At 44.4% G+C, this 17,059-nt stretch overlaps 2 protein-coding genes across 2 annotated transcripts; one reads left to right on the top strand and one right to left on the bottom strand.

Moving 5' to 3' along the window:
* The first annotated feature begins 2,181 nt into the window (after positions 1–2,181).
* On the top strand, positions 2,182–2,933 carry LOC122646290 (protein RSI-1-like). The gene is made up of 3 exons (XM_043839822.1): positions 2,182–2,310; positions 2,417–2,447; positions 2,557–2,933. The coding sequence occupies exons 1-3, from the start codon at positions 2,233–2,235 to the stop codon at positions 2,736–2,738; spliced, it is 291 nt and encodes a 96-aa protein (XP_043695757.1). The 5' UTR covers positions 2,182–2,232; the 3' UTR covers positions 2,739–2,933.
* A 97-nt stretch (positions 2,934–3,030) lies between these two features.
* LOC122646429 (tyrosine--tRNA ligase, cytoplasmic) lies at positions 3,031–4,032 on the bottom strand. The gene has a single exon (XM_043839978.1). The coding sequence runs from the start codon at positions 3,991–3,993 to the stop codon at positions 3,193–3,195; it is 801 nt and encodes a 266-aa protein (XP_043695913.1). The 5' UTR covers positions 3,994–4,032; the 3' UTR covers positions 3,031–3,192.
* Positions 4,033–17,059: the final 13,027 nt, after the last annotated feature.

Here is a 17,059-nt window from a genome sequence, read left to right on the forward strand (position 1 = left end):
TTCATTAATTTCAGGATGGCCAGATTTTAATCTGGAAATTGGAATATTTCTAGCAATGTGAATGGTTTAAATAGAATGTAAGAGAAGAAATGTGATTCCGATAATTTCTATAGTGTCAGAAGCCTTGCACATGTATATGTCTTGAAGTGGAATCAGTACACAGACCTATTAATCAAGGTTCGTTCCATTGGGTAGGATCACTGGGTAATCCAATTCCCATCAACCCCAAGGTCTTGCCATTTATAGGACAAATTAAACTATTTCTGTAGCCAAACATGCTTTCTTCTTTCTTCTCTCCTGCACTCTCTTCTTTTCAAAGTATATGATTTTTTGATGAAAAGAAGAAAGGAATAACATCAAGGGAACAGTGTCTCTGATCCAATAGCATATCCTACACCCACACCCCTTCTGAACCCTTCCCCTAACATTAATTAGAGTTAAATAAAGTACATAGTTCAGGCTGTGTGTGTAAAATTAAGTCTATTACTATCTACATGCTTTAACTGTCAGGGTGAGCTAATAAAACATCAGTTCTGGACTTCATAACAAAACTCACAGGATCAAATATCATAAGGATAGATGTCCCAAAGGCCAGTGACTAGCACCCTCTTAAGAAATTGGAGGACAAGCTGAACATCAAACCACACTTCTACATTTTTCTCTCCCACTGATTCTGCTCTGGCCTCTGATGATCCTGAATCAAAACCCAACTCATTTGCCCACTTATCGATACTGGACATGAAACTGATGGGGCTGAGTTTCTCTCAATTAAAGGTACACATTTTTCTTGCTGCCCAAATGAAATAAGATGTGATTCCAAAGATTCCAATGATTGATTGCCTTCCACAGATGGTAAGCTGAGAATTGATTGGAATCTAGCTCACAAAATAGTAGTTTCGATCTAAATCCAAGAGGGCTAGCTTCTCAAATTCTTTTAGAGAATTCACATGAGAAAAATAACTTAAGGGCCACTGAGACTCAGACTTCCTGGAATAGAATGCAAAGCTGCCATTTACATGGAAAAATCTGAATAAAACAGATTTGAAAGGAAGCATTCCAGATCTGAGTTTCCACAGAAAAATCTGAAATTTAGGATGACTCTTTAGGACTCTAGAACTTTTCTCAGAAAAAATAAAGATATGAGAGGGTGGCTCCAACTGTTTGGAAAAGTGGAAAGCTCCAAATTTTGCCAAAATATATCCCTCTTAATATCAGGGCAGAACCAACCATCTTGGATGTAGTTTCAAAAGAGAGGTTAATCTTCAAAATATGGGATGCAGGGTAAAGAGGAAAAAGGTGGTGCAATAGATAAGATTTCACTCTCTCAGTTGGGGATTAAATCATTTCACAACAGGAAAAAGAAGGGTAAGGTGAGCAAGATCGAGGGAGGTATCTTGAATCCAAGGCCCCCAATGCCCCCGACCTTAACACATTTACACATTAACTTAAGAATATCATCTCTTATTGATAGTATACTATTCCAAATCCAAGATCCCACTTTCAAAGTCAGATTATTATAAAGGAAGTGGTGGCCTCGAAAGTATCTAGCATGCTAACATTTTTTTGCTAGAAGCGAAATTTTTTCATCACCTAGAGAGAATCTTTTCATCAACAATGACTTAACGCTATTCGACTCCTAGAACAGTAAATATCATCATTAACTCCCGTGTGCTATTGATATCACAGAGGTCCGAAATACCCTTCTTATTTCAAATCTATGGGTGGAAGAAAATTCGATCCTTTGCTAAGTTGTGACTAATTGATTGTTAATCTCCAAGCTTAGCTTTAGTAAAGCTTGTTATGAATAGGTTTATGATTGCTCTCCTTGCCCCACTTTTCAAAGTATATGATTGATACCCATGTGGTGTTCACGTTCTTTACTTACCCAAATAGTGTACTTGATTAGATATTCTCAATACCGAAATGAGAAAGGAGATCACAAGTCGTTACTCAAGTACTAAAAAAATTAGAAAGAAATAAGACATGTAAAGGATGAAACCACAGAGAGAAGAAGCACATGAAATGTACTCAACTAGTACTAAGACAAACCCAACAAATCACTCCACAAACACGCCGCTTTTATCGCTCTCTTTTTCTTGAGCCATTAGAGGACTTTTGCACCCTTTTTTCACGCCACAAACTACGCATCCTCAGTGCTTGATTGATCCTTCAATCCCTATAAAGAATGAGAAAGAGATTCTAATTCCTAAGAGAAGCAAATCAGTCACAGACATGGCAGGACGTCAATACAATTTTCAATTGCTGCTTCTATTTGTGCTTCTTTTAGTTGCATTGTCCAATGTTGCAGAGGTACAATGAGACATTCTTGCATTCTTTTTTCGCTTACATTGCCGAGTGGGTGAACAAATAAGTTCTGTTCTTGATTCTTGCATCTTTCTTTGTTCTTTGCTTACAGTGTTACGGCCGTGCAAAGCTCCGTTCATCAGGTATGGTTTCATGCAATTGAGCACATTTTTTAGCTTAAAAACTTCGTACCCATGTCGAGTTTGAAGCCATTAATGGATTTAGTGAGCTAATGAAACTTGGGTTTTACAGATTGCAAGCCAAGGTGTACATATCGTTGCTCAGCCACATCACATAAGAAGCCATGTATGTTCTTCTGCCTCAAATGCTGCTCCAAATGTCTGTGTGTTCCTCCTGGTACTTATGGTAACAAGCAGACCTGCCCTTGCTACAACAACTGGAAGACCAAGGAAGGAGGACCCAAGTGCCCCTGAAGCTGCATTATAGGGTCACTCATTAGAGAGGCCTTGGTTTTATGTATTTCTTCTTGTTATATGTCATATTCGTCGACATTGCTCTTGGGATCGAGCTCAGCGAGAGGACCTGAGTAGGTCAACTGACCTCTAGCCCAACTCAGCTCATCCATATATTTTGATATTATAATCTATACGAGAAATATCCAAGATTAATATAAATTCAAAGTCTCTTCTAAGGTTTAATCAGATTGAATCATATTCTGTTTACACCATACCATGAATTTCAGTAGCAACTTCATCAACAAATTACTGAATCTACAAAGACAGGTGACAAAATTTTCATTTCCAACATAAATTGGGGAGAATTACATCAATTGAAAGGGTTCATCAACCAAAACTCAGAGCAGCTAACATTTAGTTTTCCCTGGTAACAACATAAAATTGGAAATCCCAGTTAATGCGCTGGACTAAATCAGGAAATGCGAGCGTTCTTGAGAGTTGGACACACGACCACACCTGTAGAGGTCCGCATGGGATGCAACCCCTGACCCTCATCAATCTCAAGAGCTGCAACGCAAGACTCATCGGTCTTGAGACGAGGCTGAACCGCTTCCCAAACCTTCTTTTTCTGAACCTGATTAGGTGACAAAGGATCAATCTGAGCTTCCTTCTCTTCCGTTCCAAACCAGATTCTTTCACCAGGGACCGAACCCTCTGGAGGCAAGAGCAGCTCAACGTTCTCATGCGATGCATCAGAAGCAGCGAGAAGCATTCCACTCGACTTGATCCCACGCATGTTCCTGGGTTTCAGATTGGCAAGAACAATCACTTGTAAGCCCTGAATTTGGTCGAGAGGGATGTAATTGACGAGACCACTGCATATGGTTCTGGGTTCAGGCTCTCCAACATCAACCTCTTCAACGTAAAGCGAATCAGCTTCTGGGTGTCTCCAGGCTTTGAGAATTCTTCCAACCCTGATGTCCAACGCATCTACCAAGCTCTTTATGGGCTCCGTTTGAGGGATAGATGGTTCTGAAGGTGGAGGATCCACGGAGGAATCTGGTTTTGGAGGGGAAGTGGCGAGGTTGGAATCTGCATCTGATGATTTTAGTGATGAACAGAAAAAATACCGATCGGAGGAGATAAGCGGAGGAGAGAATGGTTTTCTGAGGAGGAGATGTCGTAATAAGGAGGGCTTGGTGAGGGTGGACTGAAATTGGCAGCAGGTTTTGCTGGACAGAAGAAGAGCTCCGCATTTCATAGCGGCAGCCATCGCCCTCGCACACCAAAATCTAATTATCCTCTGTTTTACAACCCATTCAACCTATATCCTTTGTTTTATAACCCATTCATTTAGGGGTGTCAACAGGCCGGGCTGGGCCGGACTTGGCCATAACCCTAGCCCAATTCTAGGAACCTTAATTTAAACCTAAGTCCAGCCCGACCTTGTCAGGCCAAGCATACCCTAAACGCGACCGGTACCTGATTGGCCTTGATTGACCTTGAATAACATGATGGATGGCCCATTGAGTAGTGTAATTAACAAAGCCCATCACAGCCCACTTTGATATACTATTAAGTCTATTTATTATATCCACCACTTTGATACACCTATTAAGCCCACTTACTATATTCGCCACTATGATACACTATTAAGCCTACTTAATAAAGTCCATCACAGCCCATGCATATATACATTGGATTGGCCATGCTAGGGCCGAGGCCTCAACCCAGGCCAGGCCCGGCCCGGCCTAGCCCTGCCAGAGCCAGGACAAACTACACCCAGCCCGGCTGATCTACATGATCCCGATTTAGGAAGCAACGATCAGGATCGATCAAAATTGGAATCACTGACAATATCTGTATTGCACCAAGATGTACTGCGTTGACAACAACAACACATGCACTATGTTGACGTACAACAATGACAACCAACACGCAAACACTACCATTTGCACTGTGTGTTCAACCAAATCAACATAAGAATCTCTTTCCATAAATATTCGAATCACCTTATAATACTTGCCAGTAGAATCCACACCAAAACCAATTAGACTTTTATTGAAATAACTCCCACCTTCTGCTAGTAACATCCCAACCTCTTTTGTGATTGGGTTGCATATAAATGTGCCATATAAAAAAGGGTCATACCCTAATCCATGGCAACAAATCATTCACAACAAGTCATTGCAAGACCCAACAATGTTGAAATTCCAGTTCTTTTCTTGCAACTATCTCTCCCCCTTCCCCGTCATCCTCTACTGTTCCTCCCAACCGCCCCATCCCTCTCACTCCTTCCCAGCCCGTCACCTCTGCCCTCTACAATGCTCTCCCCCCTTCCTGCATTCAACGTAGCACTGCTCTCTCTCTCTCTCTCTCTCCTGCATCACCCCTGATCGGAAGCGGGTAAGGCCTCTCCTGTTGTTACTGTTAATTTCTGAGAGCTTCGAAACGATATGGTGGATTGGTGGCAATGGAAACATCCGCATTCTTTTTCTCTTTTTCCAATCAATTGATGTCACTTATAAAAAAAAAAAATTATTCACATTCTAGGTAAGTTGAAACTTCAATTATTATTTCCTCTGTCAAAGTTGTGTAGATTATTAGATCTAATGATTCCACTAGGTGTAGCAATGATTGGAGGAAATCGTCTTCTTATTCCGCGATGAAAGAGTGATTGAGTGTTGCCCTATAATGGAGCAGTTCCTATTCACAGAAAATTCTTTCATTATCGACATGACACATACTTGGGAAATTTCTCAGTCTCATTACTTTGACAAGAAGGCTCCAAGTCTCCAAGAGTAATTTACATACAAAATAAGTAAACTTGGCCAAAAAAGCTGTGCAAGCATGTTAAAGATTACCCATAGGGGAAAAGAAAGAGTGATCATCAGAATGCTCCACCAATAGTGCAATATTACGATGAATGAACCACCAAAGAAATCCTGTTTTTACATGGTTGACAATCTAATATAAATCAAGGTCCAAATAATTTGGACGGCAATGACAACTTAAAGAGTATCTAAAGGTGGGGTGGAACCGGCAAGAATCCATTAACTCCCATAAGGAGGAGTCGCTAGCCCACCACTTCCATGTGTAACCCTTGGGACCTGTAGTAGCTAGTAGTATTATCTTTCTTTGACTTGCCACCACAAGCAATAAAAATAGGAGATACAAGGCTTGGAACAAAACTTCTTGCTTGGAACTGTAATGGAATTGCTCCAGACAATGGAACACGTACAAATAAATTGCTTATTCTCTAACCAATAGACAAAAAGACGGTTAACCCTCTCTGAATCTATGGAGGGATGATAACTGCAATCAGAACACCAGACACTCAACTTGTAAAAGAGCATGTGATTGCTCAATAAACCCACGAGATCAGAATAATTATTGAAAATAGGCCATTTCACAGATTCCAAATGAATACGATCACATCGGTACAACTCGATACCCTTGGACTTGTTAATCTCTATGTACCAGATACGAATGAGAGGTGATCCATCATGGAACTGATCAGGTTCATAATGATACAAGGCCAGGTAACCCTTGATAGGAATAAGTCTGAATTCATGATGATGTTCTGACAACTGATGATCTAATATAGACGGAAGAGGGAAGTCTATAGTGCGAAACTTCTCATCTTGGAGATCAAACACAAGGATGATTATCTCCCACGAATCATGAGTATTGGTGGACTTCTTCTTCTTCTTCTTGATATTGCAATAGAGTGAGTGACCCATTCATGAATACCATCTCGCCGCCCATATGTGTGAGTTACTTTGTAAACAGTAAGGGATCTCTATCTCTCTCCATGAACTTTCACCTAATGTAATAATCTCACACTTCACTACAACTTTATCATCATCATCACAATAATAATAATAATGGTGATTTTTTTTGGTAAGCATTTGAATCACCTTGTATTTTGCCTGTGGAATCATCCACACCAAAACCAATTTTACCACATTGAGCAAAGCGCCCACCTGGTATTGGCAACATCACGCACTCTTTTGTGATTGGGTTGCATATGGATATACCATTAAAAAAACTGCAGCATCCAAAAAGGAACCTAGAAACCATGCAGAGCAAACCATTGCAAGACCTAAAAATAGCGAAATCCATTTTATTTTCTTCTTCCCCATCCGTCCACGTATACTCCAACACAATTTCCCTTGCTTTCCACATATAATTTTGTTATTTATCTCCTCTGTCCAACAAAAATAACTTATTTGATGGAAAGTAGATTTCATCAGAAAGAATTATACGGTGTGGTCGATCCTTTGATCTGTTAAGCTGCAATTGAAAGAATGATGGGTCTTCTTCTTCTATCAAACTGAACCAGTTTTTACAAACCCTCTTGAATCGCATAAGAGACTCTATGGGGAGCCTTGACAATATTTCTGACATAATCTCTGAAGGTAGATGATGTTGATGATGATCCTTAACTTGTTCGTGGTCTTCCATTTGAAGAAGAATTAGGGTTTAAGAATATGCTAAAATCCCTACTTTACCCTCTTGATCTTATTGTGTACTCCGTAATACCAACTATAGCCGCCAGGATTAGGTCCGGTTTAGGAGGAAAAAAATAGAATGGAGAATAATAGATAGAAGAATATCAAACATAGAAAAGCGCCAATGAAAGAAAGGAACAACGAACCTTCACTCTGCCTTCCAATTTCTGTAACTTTGGGTAGCTAAAGCGTTCTTCGAGGACTCGGACTGAGACAGAATCGATTGGAGTCGAAATCAAATACCTCCGAACAAGAGGAGCGGCTACTTTGAGATAAGATTATAAAGATCTTATTAGGTCTTTTAATGAAGAATTTGGAATATATAAGGAATGATGTGATGAAGAGATTGAAAGAGACCCAACAAGAAAGAAGTTGGAATCTATTCGGTTTCCTAATAAGAGGAAGGGTGTGATGAAGGTGTGCAGGGAATGTTCACGTACGTGAGCGTATTTGAACAATTGTTTAGATGAAATCTATTTTATAAGAATGTGATTGTGAATCGTTCACATATGTTCATGTATGTGAACATTCACCCCCTCGGGATAAAAATAAGGGAAAGAAAGAGATCAGGATAAAAATAGAAAGTAAATAAAACGTGGAGGGCTGAGAGAGGGGAGAGATCTTAAGAGAGAGAACCAATAAGAAAGAAGTTAGAATATATATATATATATATATATATATATATATATATATATATATATATATATGGTTTCCTAATAAGAGGGAGATATGGTAACTAAATTCTAAGAAACAATCTTCATCTATTAATTTCTACCAAAAAATTCTTCATCTACTAATATCCTATTTGCATTTCTTCTTCATCTATTAACATCCTCTTTGCATGGGAAAAGGTTTCATACACGGTTGTGTAAACCATGTATGTGAGAGGGTGGGAGTTTCAAAGCATTAATTAATGGGTGCGTATTTATGACTTTTCCAACTTTTTGTGAGAGACCCTCTCATGTACACGATTTACACGATCATGTACAAAATCTTTCCCCTTAATTTATTAAATATTTTCTCATCTTTGGAGTTTTTTTTAACGGGGGAAGATTACCAGATTAGCAATCATTGGGTTTTAATTTATAAAATTAACCACCTAATGATTATGTCACCCGAACTACTCAGAACGAGTTTGGGTGTTACAAAAATACTCATAATTCCCATCAATTAAATCATTCTTATGATCTATAGTGGACAGGTAATCTTAGGATCTCTAGTTGGCATCGTGACTTATCAGTGGAGGGTCATTGATTTCCACTGTCTAAAAAATTTAGCCTAAAGTTTGCTCGTGGTATTGTAATTATAAGTTTATAAAGTATTGTTTGTTATATTCTTTTTCTAATTTTCCTAGTTGCTAAAGATATGAGATTTTACTGGTGGAGACGGATCATAGAGATTTGGTGTCTTATTTCTAAGGTGGGTTATATAGTCCGCCATTAGAAGTAAAATCTGTAGTGGATGATATCTTCGATCCATTTGCCATCCTATTTTACTTCTTGTTCATTTTCAAATATTGTTAGGGAGGTCAATAGTGTTGTTGACTCCCTAGCGAGGAAGGCACTGTTGGTAACATGCACATACAACAGTTTGACCAAATTCCGATCCATGGATCTTGGAGTTATGTTCAACTTCATCCATGTGCAATTCACGTTGTTCTTATTAAAATTTTCTCATGCTTCTACCAAAAAAAAACAACCTTATTTATAAGTTTTACCTTGGTGGTAGTTTAGTTTGGTGCTATAAATAAAGAATGGGAAAAGGCTGACATAGATGTACGGTCAACTAGAGTCTCTCTCTCTCTCCATCCCCTGCATCACCCCCTGATCGGAAGCGAGTAGGGCCTCTACTGCAGCTACTGTTAATTTCTGAAAGCTTGGAGACGATGTGGTGGCAGTCATGGTTTTAGTGCACAGTATCGGAATGAGTATTGGTCAGTCGATACTTCAAAAAAAATTTGATACTATCCAAATTCTAGGTCAGTCGATACTGAACAGCAGGCTAGGGGTGAGCTTGAATAACATTAAGTCTCAATAGAATCACATATCCGGATAATGTTTCTGTTGGGCCCATTACTTACAATCCACTGAATTCAAGTTAGTTTGTTCATCATCTCTTGTTTTCATTCCACTGAATTCAAGTTAGTTAGTCTCAATTTTTATATTTAGTCTACTGAAATCAATAAAAAGAAAAGAAAAGGGAAACAATGTCCAAAAGGAGTTAATCACTACACAATCACTTTGTATGCCTTTGGATATTTTCTATTTACCATTTGAAAAGCTAAAAACTTCATGGGTATTTGCCTTATCCCTATCCGAGTGTCTTGTCCGACTGGGGGTAAGGCGGTCATTTACCACCTTACTGTGTCTTGGCAGTAGGGTCCTGTCGGGCAGCTCGGCAGTAGAGGATCCAAATTGTTACAGCACCCTTCATTCAAGTGGCGAACTTCAGTTAAACATCATACAAAGCGCGATGAATTAACTTCGAGTTTGGATCCTTTGGAATGCACAATTAAGGGATAACCCTGCAGGCCGAACCGAGACAGTTTTCCCAAAAGCTGAAATTAATGCAGAAAAGCAAGCAATGCATATTGAACTCCCCTGTAACTATTTTTGGCCTTCAACGAGCAATTCTAGAAAGGGCAAAAGTTTCACTGAAGACCCAAATTAATGTTTCCATTGTATCTTTGTCGTGCTCAAATTTGTAAAGTGGTTTTTTATTATTAGGCCAAAGATTTCATACATGGCCGTGCATATTTGTATGGTCATGTCCCCTCTCGCAAAGAGTTGGAAAAGTCATAAACCCCCACCCATATTTAATGCCTTGAAACTCCTACCCTCTCACATGCACGGCTTACACAGCCGTGTATGAAAACTGTCCCCTTATTATTATTATTTTTCTGGTGTGAAAAATTTGTTAAGTGTTGTTCCCATCAATATCAATATATAGGCAAATCCGGGGTGGTTGGGAACCTCCATGCCTAGGCAGCGTCTAAGGTATGCTACTTATAGATGTGGAGAATTATGAAAAGTATTAAAATTGTAGGTGGTTTTATGTAAAAAACTAAGTTTTTAGGGGATTTCCTTATAAATACTAAGTTTTAGAGGAGGATGATTTATATGTAAAATTTAAAACTTATGAAATGAGATTGCATGCAGCACTCAGCTCTTACGCTTAGACATAGTACCACATGAAATGATCATTGTGCCCTCAGAGATTTCTGCCTTTCCAAGAGGGTGTGGTGGTCATTTCACACTATCTTTTGTATAGGCGCAGGAGTTGACTGCACACGACTAGGTAGTTAGCGTTCTTTTTCCCATTTTTTGTTTTTATAAAATAGCTCCTTGTTGCGCCAAGAAATCTTCGAGCGGTCCTGCGAGTGCCATCACCTGCAAGTGGACCAAGGGGTCAACAGAGAGAACCGATGTGGTTTCGGCCTAGGGCTCTCCGATGCCAAAGTTAGATCTCCTGAGCAAATAGATGAATAGTGATTATTCAATATGAGTTTAGATGTCCCCTGATGGGGTTGTGTACCTTGCCTTTTATAGTAGTGTATGGCGGTGTGGAGAGTCCCAGTTTGATGGCGATTGTGCCGTTGAGTGGATAGAGGCCCTGGGTAACGGGGCTCTATCCTGATTGGCCATCTCCCCGCGGGAGGGAGTGTCCTGGTGGTATCAAGATCCTTGGTGGATAGATACATGCGTGTGGTGATAACGTCATTGGTGCTTGAATCCGTCTGGGTGACGTGACTTCTAAGCGGTGGCCTAGAGTCCTGGTGGTGACATGAGTCTGTAGTGATACGATTGGGTCATAGATGAGTAGCCCCGATGTCCGTGCACATCACGTCCGCGTCCACGATGCCGTGCCTGGGTGTAGGCCGCCTGGGTGAGAGGCCGCTCCTGGGTGTGGCAGCGCCTGGGTGAGAGGCTGCGCCTTGGGTGTGGCCGTGCCTAGGTGAGGCCGCGCCTGAGTGGTGGCCGCGCTTGGGTGCAGGCCGTGCCTGGGTGAGGCCGCTCCTGGGTGCTGGCCACGCCGGGGTGGGACCCCCGGTTCGTTCCCCTTGGTTCTGGAGAGGGTTGCCCTGTGACACGTGGCGGTCGCTGATTGGTCCGGTGAATCTTGGATGTATCATTTGCCCCCCACTCTCTTGAGATAGGATGTCCAAGAGAGTAGATGCTTTTACATAGTGAGGGGTCCGCTGCGAATAGACTTTCTTTGCGAGGCTTGCCTGTAAATCTAGTAATGAGGTAGGAGAGGTTGGGGGTTCAAACCTTTCCTCCTACACTTTTTTTTCTTTTGTTTTTTGTAGATATATGTTCCTCTCCTTCACTTTCTCTTCTTCTTGTCTGTGATGGATCTGCTATTTATACTTTGCAGGTGGCCGTCATTTCATTTTTTCTTGCTAGCTTCTGGGAGATCGCTTTCTCGAGTAAGTAGTCCATTCCTCTCTTGTCGTTCATGTCGTTCCCAGGTGACCTTGGCCCTGCTTCAGTCGGGGTTGGATCTTCAGAGGAGCGTTCCCCAGGATCGCCTTCTTCTGTGGGTACTCCATCCTCTATACCCTCCCCCAGTGCTATTGATGGAGGTGTGGGACCTTCTAGTGTCTCTAGTCCCAGTAGGGATCGTAGGTTCTCTGGGGCGGCATCCTCAGTCGCCGATCCTGCTGATAGGTTGGGCCCTGTTGCTAGCATCTTGTCACCTTCTGACTTGGTCTCCCTCCGTGAGGAGTTCCATATTCCCGCTGAGGTCATGTTGCGTACTCCTGAGCCTGGTGGCGAGTATGCCTTCTCTCACCGTGCGGATGAGATCTGTCTCTACCGTTCCTTTTTTCTCCTAGGCCTTCGCCTTCCTATCCCTCGCTTTGTCGAGTTGGTGTTAGAGCATTGGCACCTCACCCCTGGGTAGGTGTTGCCCAATTCTTGGAGGGTGATCTTGGGTTTCTATGTCTTCTTCACCCACCTGGGGCATGCCGCCACTGTTCCCCTGTTCTCCCACTTTTATCTGTTGAAGAAGGGGAACCATGGATGTTATCACTTTGCTCGTCGCGTGCTCAAGGGGCCCTATGCCTCTGTGGAGCTTCTCACGGGGATCACTAGCAACGTGAAGTATTGGAGAGATTGCTTCTTTTTTGCCACGGTCCCCCAATGCCCACTACGGACTGTTAGGGAAGTCATTGACCTCAAGAGGGTCAATTAGGGGCTTGAACTGAGTGATTTTGAGGGTGACTCCCTCAAGCTGTGCCTGGGTCGCCTTCCTGTCCTTCTGGAAGGTGAGTCCTGGTAAGAACACTGTCTTTTGTACTTGATTGGCATGTTGGTATTTGAATATATATGTCATCTGATTGGTTGGGCAGTCTATATAGTGGATATGCGTCTGAACTTCAGTTTGCTCCGTGGCAATCTACAGAGGAAGGCCGCTTCTCAGGGTGGTCCATCTGCTGGAGTGACCGATGTTGGTGGTGCATTTTGCGCCTGTGGCTGTTGGAGCGAAGCGGAAGGGTGGTCCAGGACATGCCCACGTGATGAGCTCTGGTGTGCGTGTCCTCCTTCCCCGTACTTCTCCTGATGATGATGGCGTTTCGAGCTCTGTGCCTCTGCCTCCCTCTGTCGCCCCTCCGGGTCTTCTGCATTGCCCCTCTCTAAGGGGAAAGGTGTGAGTTCCTCTGGTGGTACTGCCACTGATCTTCCCGCGCTGGATGAGTCCCTGGTGATCACCTTGGGCGTGTCGGAGGGCTCGACCTTGGCTAGAGCCGGCGTGTCGCGGGAGTGGGTGGACAGGGGTAGGCTCCTTACCACGAGGGTGGCCTTGTAGAGGCTTAGCGATGCTTGTCTGGCCCAGACTCTCTACCATGATATGGCTTCGGTGAGTTATCCCTTTTTTGTCTCGTCATGTTCGTTGTTCCATTTATTCTTAGAGTGTTTTATCGCTTGCCATGTTGATTGTAGGTCCATCACCGTGTTGCTGAGGCGGTGCTTCGATTGGAGAGTCACGCTTCTCGTGAGGTGCGGATATAGGGCACCCTGCGTGACATGGAGAGGGAGCTCCAGGGACAGATCGATGCCCGTGAGAGGGCCGAGGCCGATGCACATAGGTCATCAGGGGAGCTCGCGGTGTCATCCGGGAAGCTCCTGGAGGTGTCTGAGGAGCAGCGTGTGACCTCTGCTGGTGTGGCCGAGAGCTCGGCTAGGGTTCTTGCCTTGGAGGAGGAGCTTCATTCGTTGAGGGGAAGGCATGAGGCTGAGCTGGCATCTGTAGGTGAGTGCGCTGTGGCTGAGTTCCAGGCGTCCTCGACGTTCTTGACGCTGTATCAGGAACAGCTTCAGCCTGCCTGTGAGGGAGGGGTCCGGGACTTAGCCGCTTGTGTCCTGGAGGTAACCCCTGATTATGAATTCTCTGTCTTGGGGTTCTCTGAGTTTTCTACGGCACTTCCGGGTGTAGCGGTGGTGGAGAGCGTTCTAGTGTCAGAGGTGGAGGTTGGCCTGCCTGAGGGGGGTGCTGCTGCGCGTCTTCTTGAGGTGGACATGATGTCTCCTGTTGGGTCGAGGTGACCCACCCCTCTGTGGTCCCTTAACCCTACGGCAGTACCGATCCTGTAGACGTCTCAACCTTTTTCCTTTTTGAACTTGAGTTGTAACTATTATGACTTTTCTATGTGATCGCTTTTGCTTTTCTTTGATTGCATTGTCTCTTGGTGATTGTTTGCGCATTGATGCTCTCTGACCCTTGATAGTCATGGGATTTTGGTAGTGACGTTGCGCCTTAGTGATCATTGGACCTTGGTGGGTTAACGCCTTAGGCGTAGAGCCTCAATGGTGGCATGACGCCTTAGGCATAAAGCCTCGGTGGTGGCATGACCCCTTAGGCATAGAGCCTCAGTGGTGGCGTGTTGCCTTAGGCATGAAGCTTCAGTGGTGGCATGACGCCTTAGGCATGAAGCCTCAGTGGTGGCATGACGCCTTAGGCATAGAGCCTCAGTGGTGGCATGTTGCCTTAGGCATAAAGCCTCAGTGGTGGCATGACGCCTTAGGCATAGAGCCTCAGTGGTGGCATGTTGCCTTAGGCTTAAAGCCTCAGTGGTGGCATGACGCCTTAGGCATAGAGCCTCAGTGGTAGCATGTTGCCTTAGGCATGAAGCCTCAGTGGTGGCATGTTGCCTTAGGCGTGAAGCCTCAGTGGTGGCATGACGCCTTAGGCATGAAGCCTCAGTGGTGGCATGACGCCTTAGGCATGGAGCCTCCGTGGTGGCATGTTGCCTTAGGCATAAAGCCTTAGTGGTGGCATGACGCCTTAGGCATGAAGCCTCAGTGGTGGCATATTTCCTTAGGCATAAAGCCTCAGTGGTGGCATATTGCCTTAGGCATAAAGCCTCCGTGGTGGCGTGTTGCCTTAGGCCTAAAGCCTCCGAGGTGGCGTGACGCCTTGGTGTAGTGGCAGTGATTCGATTGAGTGGTAGAAGAAGACAAGTATTCCTGAAACATCTCTTTATTTTGAATGAAAGATTTCAAATTGCCCTTGAAACAGTGATGTCGTCTACTGCTACTGCTACTACTGTTGTTACCACTACCACTACTGCTACTACTTGACTGCTACTATTGATGGAGCTGTTTGCTTCTACTAGTAATACTTCTTCAGGTGTTCTGAGTTCCAGGTACGGTCTACCTTCTTGTCCCCCGGAGTCTTCAAGCGGTAGGTCCTTGGACGTATCTCGCTTGGAGACTATGTAGGGTCCTTCCAGTTGGTGACGCTTCCCGCTTCTCGTGGTTGTGATGCACTTGCCCTCCGTAGGACTAGATCTCCCTGGTGGATTAGCCTTTCCTTGACCCTGGCATTATAGTATCTGGCAGTACGTTGTTGGTAGGCGACGTTCCTTAGTAGTGCTCTCTCACGGACCTCATCTATAAAGTCTAAGTTCACCCGTAGTCCGTCGATATAGGTACGTTCGTTGAAGTGCAGAACCCTATGGGACATGGCGCAGACCTCTACTGGTGCCAATGCTTCAGTGCCATATGCTAGGCGGAATGGGCTTTCTCCTGTGGGTGTCCGTACTGTAGTTCGGTATGCCCACAGGACACTTGGTAGCTCTTCGACCCATTTTCCTTTGGCTCCCTCTAGCCTCTTTTTGACTCCTTCCGGTAGTGTTACGTTGGTGACCTCCACGACCATTGGCTGTGGGTATGCTACCGTCTGAGGCCGATAGTCGATGTTTTAACTGTGACAGAATGCTTGGAATTTAGGGTTGTTGAATTATTTACCGTTGTCTGAGATGAGGATCTGTGGTACCCCAAACCTGTAGATGACGTCGTCGCGGATGAACTTCTCCATCTCTGTCTCTGTTATCTTGGCCAAGGGTTTAGCTTCGACCCACTTGGTGAAGTAGTCAATCGCGACGATCAGGTACTTTCTGTTTCTCGGTGCTACGGTGAAGTTGCCTAAGATGTCCAGTCCCCACATGGAAAAGGGTATGGGGTTAAGGATTAATGACAGCTTGGTGGCGGGTAGATGGGGTACTGGGGCGAACAACTGACATTACTCGCACTTCTTGGCATATTGGATGGCCTCCTCTTGCATTTGTGGCTAGTATAGTCCCTGGCGGAGGATTTTGTAGGCTAGGGCTCATCCCCCCATGTGGCTTCCACATATCCCCTCATGGACCTCTGCTAGGGCGTACTCTGCCCCCTTGGGTCCTAGGCACCGGAGTAGTGGCGTTGTTGCCCCCCGCTTGTACAGTACCCCATCTAGGACGGTGTACTTTACAGCTCTCATCCTGATCTTCCTTGCCTCGGCCTTGTCTTCTGGTAAGATGTCGTTCTGGAGGTAGTTGAGTAGAGGGTCCATCCAGCTAGGTCCCTCCTCGATTTCGTTAACCTGCTTTTCCTTATACGTTGGCTCATGCAGGATCTCAACATAGACTGCGCTAGCCAAATTTCAGAGTTCTTCATTGGCTAGCCTGGATAGGGCGTCAGCGGCGGCATTCTCATCCCTGGGAACTCGAACCATCTCGAACTTCACAAAACCCTCGATCAATGCTTGAGCACGTGCTAGGTATGATGCCATCCTATCATCTTTCGCCTCGTACTCTCCATTCACCTTATTCACCACAAGTTGGGAGTCACTCCGAGTGGATAGGTGTGTGACTTGGATGGCTCTGGCCACCCGGAGTCCAGCTAGTAGTGCTTCGTATTCTGCTTCATTATTGGATGCTTGGAAGGTGAATCAGAGAGCATATTGGCTACGGAATCCTTCGGGGCTGGTTAATATGAGGTCAGTGCCGCTTCCCGCCGCATTACTCGACCCGTCCACGAACATGTCCCACGATCCGTGATCCTTCTCCTCGGGCTCCCCTATTTTTTATTCGATCTCAGACAGGGTACACTCTACAATAAAATCTGCAAGAGCCTGGCCTTTGATGGCTGTCCTTGGTTGGAACCTGATGTCATGCTCACTTAACTCCACCGCCCATGCTATCAATCGTCCGGAGACGTCTGGCTTGTGGAGTATCTTCTTCAAAGGTAGGTCTGTGAGGACTATGATGGTATGGGCTTGGAAGTATGGTCGTAGCTTCCTGGCTGTTATTACCAATGCATAGGCTACCTTCTCGATCCTAGTGTACCTGGTCTCTGCATCGATCAGAACGTGGCTGACGTAGTAGATAGGCCTCTGGACTTTGTCTTCTTCCTTCAGCAGTACTGCGCTGACCGCGACAGGGGTGGCGGCCAGGTAGAGCTGCAACTCTTCGTTAGGTTCTGGTCGCCCAAGTAGTGGTGGGCTCTCTAGGTACTCCTTCAATTCTTCGAACCCCTTCTGGCACTCTTCCGTCCATGTGAA

Source organism: Telopea speciosissima, chromosome 11, assembly GCF_018873765.1.
Source record: "Telopea speciosissima isolate NSW1024214 ecotype Mountain lineage chromosome 11, Tspe_v1, whole genome shotgun sequence".
In the NCBI taxonomy this organism is placed as follows: domain Eukaryota; kingdom Viridiplantae; phylum Streptophyta; class Magnoliopsida; order Proteales; family Proteaceae; genus Telopea; species Telopea speciosissima.

Bases quoted from the DNA above. Each gene is read 5' to 3' on its own strand.
- LOC122646290 (XM_043839822.1), top strand. From the start codon at position 2,233: ATGGCAGGACGTCAATACAATTTTCAATTGCTGCTTCTATTTGTGCTT. The intron at 2,311-2,416 runs GTACAATGAGAC...CTTTGCTTACAG, and splicing joins CATTGTCCAATGTTGCAGAG to TGTTACGGCCGTGCAAAGCT. The intron at 2,448-2,556 runs GTATGGTTTCAT...TGGGTTTTACAG, and splicing joins TGCAAAGCTCCGTTCATCAG to ATTGCAAGCCAAGGTGTACA.
- LOC122646429 (XM_043839978.1), bottom strand. From the start codon at position 3,993: ATGGCTGCCGCTATGAAATGCGGAGCTCTTCTTCTGTCCAGCAAAACC.